At 41.9% G+C, this 11424-nt stretch overlaps 1 protein-coding gene across 1 annotated transcript; it reads right to left on the bottom strand.

Moving 5' to 3' along the window:
* Positions 1-9772: 9772 nt before the first annotated feature.
* On the bottom strand, positions 9773-10718 carry LOC123732887 (uncharacterized). Its single transcript, XM_045712219.1, has 2 exons — positions 10627-10718; positions 9773-10422 (listed from the first exon to the last, which is right to left on the bottom strand). The coding sequence occupies exon 2, from the start codon at positions 10418-10420 to the stop codon at positions 9773-9775; it is 648 nt and encodes a 215-aa protein (XP_045568175.1). The 5' UTR covers positions 10421-10422; positions 10627-10718.
* Positions 10719-11424: the final 706 nt, after the last annotated feature.

Here is an 11424-nt window from a genome sequence, read left to right as displayed (position 1 = left end):
AGGAATAATTAACAATATGCACATATAAATATAAGGATGAACGATGGCCGAACGGCATAGGCAAGATGCAGTAGATGGTATAGAGTATAGTATATACATATGAGATGAGTAATGTAGGGTATGTAAACATTATATAAAGTGGCATTTTTTAAGTGACTAGTGATACATTTATTACATCGAATTATTAAAGTGGCGAGAGATTGAGTCTGTATGTTGGCAGCAGCCACTCAATGCATTGCAATGCATTGCCATCATCCATGGAGAGAATGCCTCCTATGAAATCTATAAAAGCTATCCAACTGCCTACATTGTATCTAATGGAAGCGTAAAATAATTAACAAGTTTAAATTCTCGATATTTGACGCATTCATTCTATTTTAAGACTGAAAATATTCATGTAGAATGCCACAATGATGCAACACGGATGGCAACTCAATGGCTGTAGTGTAGTTCTTCTGTAAAGTATTTAAACTGGAACAACCATTTCAGTAATGGATTCAATATATCCAAGTAACAGATTAATAGTTTAGAATTTTTTTTCTTTATTTTCTGTAACATTCAAAGTCAGCAGGCTTTGTATTCTTGAGACCTTAGTCACTCCAAAAGTGAACCACCCACCTGGAAAAACTTCCCCTGGACAGTGAGTGTCAGGCCCTGACCTGAGAGAGCCATTTTTCTCTGTTTAGTTAGGTCAGGGTGTGATATGGGGTGGGCATTCTATGTGTTTTATTTCTATGTTTTGGCCGGGTATGGTTTCCAATCAGAGGCAGCTGTCTATCGTTGTCTCTGATTGGGAGCCATACTTGGGCAGCCTTTTCCCACCTGGGTTTTTGTGGGTAGTTGTTTTCCGTTTAGTTGTCTGTGGCCTGACGGAACTGTTTGCTTTCGTTTAAGTGTTTCATTATAGTAATAAATATGAGCACTCAACACGCTGCGTTTTGATCCACTCCTTTTGACGATCGTAACAGTGAGATAGAGGACATTCGTCATATGCCTATGAGTTTAAGTCAAGTAAGTCCCACTAAATCCTCAGAAGTACACCAAGATAGCCAGAAGCATCTCATACACTTATTTTCTCTGATCTGCAACTATTCTGTTGTGTACATAGAACTTTACTGCTCTCCAGTCCCTGTTTACTAGCGCTTGGGGAGAAGCAGCAATGCATTTCTCAGTCTTGTTTTTCCCATTCGGATAAAATTCATCAAGGAATCTTCAAGGGCATCCACCTCTATTGTCGACCAATACCTTTTGTTCCTTTGGCACCTTTTGTCACACCCTGACCTGAGAGAGACGGTTTGATTCTCTATGTGGTTAGGTCAAGGTGTGGGGTGGGCATTCTATGGTGTCCATTTCTTTGTGTTGAGCAGAGTATGGTTCCTAATCAGAGGCAGCTGTCTATCGTTGTCTCTGATTGGGAGCCATACTTAAGCAGCCTTTCCCCACCTGTAGTTGTGGGATCTTATTTTTGTACTGCTCGTTATAGCCTGCAAGACGTGATGGTCGTTTGTCATTGTTTGTTCTTTTGTTGAAGTGTTCTAAATTAAAATAAATTCAAGATGAACACGTACCACGCTGCACCTTGGTCTACTCCTTTTGACGATCGTTACACCTTTGGAAAGAGATGGCATTATGAATGACTACATTAAAAAAAGGTTGACTACAATACAGTACTTGAACATCTCTCTGTATTAACTCTACAAGGTTACAGCTGTATCTGCAGAGAGTGTGTTGAGATTAAACTAACAATCCCAACTAAATAACTACAAAGATAAGGATGTGAGAGGAGAATGCCTTGATGTCAGCATTTCACAGACTCGATCTGTATGGAATCTAAGCCCAACAACCTGTGTGCAATGTAAACCTTCTAATAAAAGCAATACCTATTAAATCAAGTTCCCTCCCTCAAGAAAAACAATGTAAAGCGTGGTAATCCTTCTGTGTTATCATCTATCCTGACACACTAGTTCCAGATCTAACATCTTGAATTGTGTCCAATCCAAACTGAACCGTTCTGTGCTGGCATGGTTGGAAATACACTAAAGGATAAAGACAGTATTGATCTGGACCAGCACAGTACGGCCATAAATTGACACTACAGAGTGAAAATGCACTGACTGAAGGCAGCAGGAAACATGCTTACCGTGTGAGCCTCTCTTTTGTCCCAGCTTTCCCTTGGTCATTGGCCCGAATCGCTGACATCTCTCCTGGAAAAGATGTCAAAAAGGACATTGTAATTAAGAATAGGTCCATGTGTATGTAAGGTATAGGCATACAGGTCAGATTTTCTTCATAGAAATTGCCTTCCTCTGATGGCCCTGGGACACAACCATCTTCACTGTTGTCAATACTGGTTATTGAGTCATCAGTCTTGTATCCAAGCTTAGCTTTGGTCAACTGTATTGCAGAAAAAAAGTATCTTGGATAACTAGACAGATATCAAAGTATTTGGACACTAGTACATTTTGATTAGTTATGGCTCTGTGCTCCTCTACTTTACATTTTCTAATAATACAATGAATATGGGATGGAAGTGCAGACTTGCCTGTCTTTGATTTACAAAGCTGATTCACAAGAACTTACAGTATGTGCTGGTGTTGAATGACACTAACTTACGTATACGCTGTCTGTTCTGATCAACGGCAGTGCATCATCCAACACATGGACTATCGACCCAGAGGTACTGGCAGCCTCGGTGTCTGACATCTAAGGATACAATAAAATGAAATTAACCATGTGCAAATTAGGCAATTGAATATGATTCAACCATCCCCAGTATCCTCATTCTAAACAACTGACAAACCTGAGCTTTGGGATTTATTTCCTTTTCAAATCTGGCCTACAAGTTGAATTATGTTTCTTTCAGAGTTTCCATGCGTCTTCTTAGCCTCTGCAGTGCCTTTGTAAAGGAAGACAAGTTTCAAAAAGAATGGTTGAGACTTAAAAGAATGACAAGATTGCTCGGCACACAACAAAGGGGATGGGCTGGGGGACACCAATGACTTATCATTGACTGAGAGGTCCTACAAACATCTATTACAATTTCCTTTCAGATGACTTTCAAGGTAAAAAAGCAAGTATAAGCATAACATAAGCACATTATGCAAGTTCCTGGATGCAACTAAAGCTGATCTGCTTTTATGGATGGACTAAACGAGAAACAGTATGAGTGATATGGCTAAAGCAAGGCATGTGAATTGGCACAGCCCTACCAAATGTTAACCTTTCCACAATCCTTATTCCTGTTGTTACACTCTTTTACGTGCAAAGCCAAAATAACTAGCAACATTTCTCTTTGAGTAAGAAAGGGCGCTTCAATAAAATAATTTAATGAGAGGAATTATACCAATATTTCAGCACACATGCATGCTTATGACTTGACAAAACAGATGAAAAAGAACTGAATTTTCTAGCTAGCTTGTAAACCAATTCAAGTTACACTAGCAATATTATTTTCTAATGCATGTAACATTGGGTTAACCACAATCATGTATTCTGAATCAAAGACATGTTACCAATTACGCTAACCGCTGGCTAGCACGCTAACCGCTGGCTAGCACGCTAATCATTAGCAAGCAGTAAATAAGTAGAAGGTAAAAACATGCAAAGTAACAATTGCACATTAATGAATTGTTTGGATAAACCCAACAATTTCATTCTCATGACGCAGTATATCTGACACAATGTGGCTTTCGGACATTGTCAATGCATGTTGGATTCCACCGAAAGACATACATGAGCTAACATTAATTACAAATAAAGACAATGGGAACATGCTTGCTTGCCAATACACCAAATAAAATTTTTGTTAATAGCTTACCTTCTTGCAGGAATGTGAAAGTCTACAACCATCCTCCTCTTCATTAAAAAACGTGCTGCACAGCTAATTTTGTTGTGATCATGCTCAGACAGAGACAGGCTTGCCAGGTCAATTTCAAATTTTTTGTAAATCCAGGAAAAACCCACCTTCAAAGATTGAAACCTATCACAATTTCAGCAGATTACATGGAAATTAATGGATTTTTTTTAATTACCATGTTGGTAATGGTGCAATATAGCAGTAGTATTAAAGACTTGCACCCAGCGACCAAAACTTTTCACCTGCAGCGAAGTTTTAAAAGTACCTCAATAAAAGACAAAATAGTTTACATGGCAACCCTGGGGAGAGACCTGTCACTGCAGCATGGTGGAGATGGGAACTGTGTTGACCTGTGAAATTGTTGGTACTTTTGTGCACTCTGCAGTGGGGGAGGGGCTGGATCTCCAGCGGAAATTATGGAGAGTAGACAATGATTCCATCAGCCCAGATTTCTGAATATGTGTGCAATATTATTACTGTCGCCTGTAAGGAGTGCGTACTGGCGGCAGAGAAGTCAGACGCAGGAGAGCAAAAAGGGTGTTTCCAAACGGCCAAGTTGAATAACAAAACAAAAAACCACCGGAAAACATAACAATCAAATAATGGGTACACAAGCACTTATAATAAACAATCCTTGTCGTTACAAGGACAGGAGGGGGAACAGAGGGTTAAATACACAACATGTAATTGATGGGATTGGAACCAGGTGTGATGGAAGACAAGACAAAACCAAATGAAAGTGAGGATCAGCGATGGCTAGAAGGTTGGTGACTTCGACCGCCGAACGCCACCCGAACAAGGAGTGGGATAAACTTCTAATGGAAGTCGTGACAGTCACCTACATTTCCTTAGACAGTTTGGGTTTGTAGCTTACACAATCTGTATCAGTGAGGTGTTAAGTGCAGCTACTTGAATGGTCTGTAGACCTGCTGACACAAAAGTAGCTTATGGCAGGTTAAGATTCTAACTAGTAACGTAACCCCTCAGCAATCAGGTTCACTACCGGCACACAGACCAAACAGCCTAGAGATGTTAACAGCCATCTCTTGCTATAGGCACTCAGCTACTCTCACAATCTCTCTTTCTCTCTCATAACAGGCCTTTTTTTAATCATATTTGCATTTACCCTCCACTAGACCCCTGTTTTCACAAGGTGGAATAAAATGTACTGATAATAAGTGATTTCAGGTTTGTACTGCTGTGAAGACTTAGGCCTTTACATCAGCATTGGTCTCTTTGCAAAAATCCTCAAGAAAACTCATAATAAACTTGGGTAGCTGATGTGTAACTGATGTTCATATCTTAAAGGACAAGTCACTATAAGCTTTTGTCAGGAATCAGGACTCGTTTAATAAAGCCAACGCAACTGCATGTTTTACTATCTTATGGTAGGCCTAGTTATAAAATGACATTATAGGCCGACACTGTACACTATAGGCCTATTTCTTTGCCGGATTGGAGAATGTCTGCAATTGTCATGCCTAGTGCAGCAAAATGGCCAAAACATGGCCTGGACATGTTTTTGGCCATGGATGAAAAGCACCTTTTCAAAATGTGGTAGAACTGAGTGAACATAAGGCGGACCCCAGGATTTCAGCTTCCTGTGTTAGCTGTTGTAATCCTCTTGCTGTGTTTATTTGTAGATAGACTCACCCCAACAGGGAGTTATGAGTTGGGAGGTATAATCAAAATGTCTGCTTAATGCTTTTGAGGGAGCAGCAGAAAAGTGTATCCAAGCTGGGGTACCCCTTGATAGAATTGTTAGTTGTAGCAGTAGTAGTAGCCATGTAATGGCAGCAGTGTTGTAGTCGAGTCACTAAAGCATAAGTCAGTGTCAATTCACAAGACTCTATGGTTAAATCTGAGTTGAGTCAATGTCACCAATTTTTGAGTCGAGTCGAGTCACAAGTCCCTATGGCTGAAATAAGAGTCCCTGTGTCTGAATCCCGGTCCAAGATTTCAAGTCTAAGACAATGGGTCCATATTAACTTAATATTAAGTTATTAACCCAGTCAGATAGTGTCAGGGGGGAATTTGATCAATCATTTTATAAATCCCCTTTCTTTCTGTGCCAACAAATGTTTATATGCTACAGGTCAATCAGATTGTCAGCTAGCTAATTAGGTAACATGATTGAAAATGGTGTGGCTGCACAGCTTCTCTATCTTTGATGTAGTCTAAACAGAATCTGAAAGACACAGACAGACAGATACACTTTTATAAACTATACTGATGTCAGATATTAGTGGCTAATGTTCACATTCTGTGGAGGTCAACTGCTCCTAGATCTGTGTGTGTGTGTGTGTGTGTGTGTGTGTGTGTGTGTGTGTGTGTGTGTGTGTGTGTGTGTGTGTGTGTGTGTGTGTGTGTGTGTGTGTGTGTGTGTGTGTGTGTGTGTGTGTGTGTGTGTGTGTGGTTAGGTTTGAAGCTTCTCTAACCTGCTCTGTGTTGTTGGCTTTTGGAAACACCTCTGGTTGCCAGCGCTCTCTGTGATAGAAGATTGGCCTTAGCGCAGCAGCTGTGGCAGACAGATTCTGCTAGTGAGCGTAAACTGAGAGCACACAGCTGATTAACCCCTTCACTGCCGGCTAGGGAAATTGAATTGTATGCAAATATTTCCCAGTTTATGCAAATACTTGCACCATGACGTGAAACCGTGAAAGAAAGAAGGCCGTGTTTCAGTTATGGTGACGCACGATCACATGTAGCCTAACTAACCTAACCTTCCTGATAGTATGATGGAAAGTGTTCATATGTAACCCAACATCCTTCTGTGCTTTGCTCTCTCTCTCTCGCTCTTCTTTCTTGAACCAGTTCTAGAACAATTGATACAGACATACTTCTCTGCTTTGTCATAGCTTTCTCATGCATGTTTCTAGAGAGAAACTGGGTACGATGCATGACTGATCTTACAGTGCAATGTGAGTCTTTGCACTGGACTATACACTGGACTATACATATAAATCTCGACATAAATGTAGTAACACCTCTTCAACTTGAGTGATATCTTTATAATGCTAGTAAGCTTTGGGCTTTGGTGGAGAGAATGTGTTTCGGAATGAACCTTAGACAACAATACAGAAGTTGCCAAAAAGTATTTATTATGATGGACTGTGAAAAACCCAAGGGATCGTCATCTATTAATGTACTGTGTGAGAGCAGATATGGCATTTTCTGTCATTTAAATAGTTGAGGCTGTGTTTAAATTCAGATGGTGTTCAAGGTACAAAGTGTTTAACCTCCTTTCGTTACAGACCTTTAGTGCCTCCCTGTGGAATATCATGTGTCGTTACATTGGGATCAACATTTGTTTTTGAGGGTTGCAAAAAAAACATGGACGATGTTAGAATAAAATCATGTAGAGGAAGCTTTATTCAAAAGAAGGAGAATGAGACACGACGTGTCGTACAGTGTCAGGCTTCAGATCAAAAGAAAAACGATACATTGACTGCCTCGCAGTCCAACCAACAGTATTTTAAACGAAGCACAGTTTGAAGGCTAAGCAAATGTCATTCACATTTCACAAATGTAAGGCAACACTACATCTATTCCAGATAAAGGGGTCATTTTTATTTGTATAAAAGGAAGAATTTACATAAGCGTTATGTGGCACTATCCAGGTCTTTCTTGCAAAAGTGGGTTCTTTTGGCAAGAGAGACCTGGTTACCGCGTAACCCAGCAGTTATATTAAATCTGCAGCTGTCTGCTTCCCTTACATGTGCAAGTTGAGAAAGGACCTCTTGACTCAAGCAAAGAACATTTTGGCCAAATATTACGACAAACAAGCCTATTGGTCAGAAAATGTTGTTCAGCATTCTCACATTTCATAAACACTGTGTTTGGATAGATCCTCATTTCCAATGCTGTAGTACAAATAGTTCCACCTGAGAATTTGTCAGTGCTGCTATACATTGAAAATGTGAACAATTATGGCACTAAGGTGTGAGTCAGATGTGCCTCCTTCAGATTAATACAAATTTGAATCGGACCTTCACTTCTATTAGTCCGGTCAGCACTTACCTCTTCTCCTTGGTCAACAAATCAACAAATCCAATGAAGAAATAAACATTCTACTAAAATTGTATACTTCATACTTCACAAGAAACCAACAACACACACCACAGATCATTTTCAACTGCAATAAAACTTTATAGAAACAGAATTCTTTGTAACATGCTGATGATAAATGAACATTTGCCTAACTAGAATAACAAGTGGATTAACATTAATCTCGAGTTGATACTGATGGACATATTCTATCATCACACCAGCGTACAAGATACTCTGGATACTCCCAAGGGGTTGAAGCAGTCCATCTTCAGGAAGAGAACACTCTTCGAGAAGCTACACACCCCAGGGATGAAAGTACTTTGACAGCTTGTGGCTCCTGTTGGGTCTCATAGGAAAAGTCTGTTCCAACAGTACTTCTGACAGTATCTGCTGCTGCTCATGCACAACAGCCTGGATCGGTGGGCGCTGGATCATTTCTGTCACCTGCCCTTTGTGGTTTGGGGTTGAAAGGGCAGTGGAGGTACTAGGATGGCAGGCAGGGCAGACGCTGGGATGATGCTGGCTGATCCTCTCTGGTCCATGGGAGGCCATGAGGTCTCAATAGGGCTCCCGATTGGCACAGCGGTCTAAGGCACTGATCTCATAGGGCGGCGCACAATTGGCCCAGTGTCGTCAGTGTTATCGTTTTGCCGGGGTTGGTCGTCATTGTAAATAAGAATTTGTTATAACTAACTTGCCTATTTAAATAAAGGTAAATAAAAAATAAGTTGTGTGTGTGTGCGACCCTCCCCTACAACTGGCTTTGCTCCATCTCTTCAGAAAGAGACGACCCACGGGACAGCAGGGGGGTAGTGGGAGGGGTGAAGAGGGGCGAGGTGGGTGTGCTTTCTCTTGTAGACGGGCGCGGAAGCATAATCCTGTGATTATGCCCAGTGTCGTTAGGGTTTGGCCGGGGTAGGCTGTCATTGTCAATAAGAATTTGTTCTTAACTAACTTGCCTATTTAAATAAAGTGACACCCTACAACTGGCTTTGCTCCATCTCTTCAGAAAGAGACTCTTCATCCACCTCCAAGATCGAGGGCAGTGATGGAGAGACACACTGGGAAGAAAGGCCCAGACGTAAAGTTTACGTCCCAGTGAATGGGCTTCACTCTCTTCCTGCGCCCTCGTTGGCTATTCTCCTATTCCCGCTCGGCCTTGGCACGGGAGGCGGGCATGTGCCACCGCTCGATAGGAGGCTGTTCTGCTAGTGGGGTCAAGAGGATTTCAAAGGGACACTTCTCGCCCGCCTGCACGGCTCTCCTACTGGTCAGTAAAGCGGAGTGGTCGGTGTGACCTGTGTGGCTGGGCGTAGGTCTGGGCAGGGGGTGACAGCCATCATCTCCACCTACGTTAGCTGGGTGGCAGACTAAAGGTGGACCACAGAGGAACATCCTCTCAGTGCTACTGAAGGACAGGGGCTCAGAGGGTAATATGATTTGTTTGTCACCCAGTTGTTCTGGTAGCTGCTGGTCCTTCATAGCAGACTGGATCTGTAAGCGCTGGATCCTCTCCGACACCTGCCTACGTGATCTGGTGTTGGCAGGCCGGGCTGGCACTGGGGATGCAGGTGGGGCAGGCACTCGGCTGGACGGAATCGGTGAAGCAGATGGAGTAGGCACCAGAAGGTCAGGCATTTGGCTGACTATTGGGGTAGGCAATGGGATAGCCATCTGGGCAGGTGAGGCTGACACTGCAATGGTTGGCAGCACAGGGAAAGAATTGGTGCTCTCCCTCCTATCCATGGAGTTTATAAGCTCTAAGGTCTGGTTAGGGAACCTCAGAGTGCTGCCATCAGTATGTCTTGTTATCCTAGCTATCCCGGTCTTGGGTCGAGCCAGGCTCCTGCTGGCCTGGACCTCCGGCTAGAGGACATCCACAGGAGAACATGGCAGCTGCAAGAGGCTGCCGTCGAACAGAGACCATCTGGCCTGAGCAGGAGGAGAGCGGGGCCTTTGGTCCTGGATGTTAGACCTCTGGAGTGGATTGGCCTGGATCCTGACCTCAGACTGGCTGCATGGAGTCCCAGATAAAGGAGCTACTGCCTTGGCTGCAGTGGAGCATACATTGGGCCTCCTAGGGATGCTTCCTGGTGTCTGTGGTCTGCTGGATTTAACCTCTGGCTCCTGCTTGTGGCTGGAGGTCAATGTGCTCCCTCCGGTTTTGGTTTTGACCGGACCCAGACGCTTGCTACACATCTGTCCCTCCAGCTGTAGACGAGGCATGCCAGTCACCTTGAGGGAGTTTTTGATCCTTTGGACAGTGAGAGAGGTCACAGTGAGCATTGGGAGGCTGATGGGTGGAGTGGCCATTGGAAGCCTTCCCATGTCAGCCCTCTCTTTAGTCACATCCATGTTGTGGAAGTGGGATCGGCTATTCTTTCTCCCTGGTGGCATTGGCTGTAGGACAATATCACTGGCACTCCGGACACTGAGGATGTCTGTCAGGCTGTTCTCAGAACTGTTCTGACTGGTCTCTTGTGTCTTAGTCCTGGACATCACTCTGTCTTTCATGGCTGTGAGAGTCACAGTGGAGGAGCAAACAACAACAAAAAGCATGTTTGAGAATAAGAATAAAGAATAAATTACATATATTACAATAGAATTTGATCAAAGTTGTTATTGTAAACTAGTGTTTTTCCACTTTCAAAGGACATTCCAATTCCTGCCAAAATGTTCATAAATTCATAAAAATGAAAGATTCACAGACTAAGGCCTACCTTCAATTTGGACTTCCAGATAATTTGCACACGTAGGATTTGACTATAAAGTTCCAACAATATATCATTGAAAACAGAAACACAAGACCTAGTTTTAAATCACAAATCACAAAATATAACACTTTTTCTGACAGTTATTGATCAAATAAAGTTCACATAAGATAAAAGTAATGTATTTGAGATTATTTCATTAAATTATAGGTCCTACCTCAGTTCAGGAAGAGCGTCAATTACCTGTCTATGGATTGTCTTATTTTAACAAATTAATGCTTCATTATGACATCATGTACATTATGACATAGCAGCCGTCCACATTATAAAAGTTTGTCAAAACCACTTGAATAGGCATGAAATGTAAAATTAAATACAACAGGCCTATTTCAACAATTGAATAAAAATAGTTTGACAGTAATTATTCAGTTTATTGGCTTTTATTTTCATTACAGTAGTGGTTTTGAATTTATTAAAATGAGAGTAGGCCTAGTGAGTTTCGTAGAACTCGATCGCTCATTGAACATCTTTGTGGAACATTCCCAGCTGACTCCACACAGACGCCTTTGAAAAAAATTCACGATTTTAGTTTCATATTCAACTTATCAGCATATATGCACGGCAAATAAATTCCCAGTAATCAAATAAATCTGAAAATCGCAATTATCTATTTATTATAGCATCCTCTTAGAACGAGAATCACTGTGGTGTCAATGTTTTTGATTATGTCCAAGTAGGAACATAGCTATAGGTATTTTGACTTCTATACTACAATAGTGGTAGTTGTGTGTGTTTTCTTGTCGTTCA

The sequence above is a fragment of the Salmo salar genome, unplaced genomic scaffold (assembly GCF_905237065.1).
Source record: "Salmo salar unplaced genomic scaffold, Ssal_v3.1, whole genome shotgun sequence".
NCBI lineage: Eukaryota > Metazoa > Chordata > Actinopteri > Salmoniformes > Salmonidae > Salmo > Salmo salar.
The sequence above is the reverse complement of the archived record's forward strand: the minus strand, read 5'-3'. Positions and strand labels throughout refer to the sequence as shown.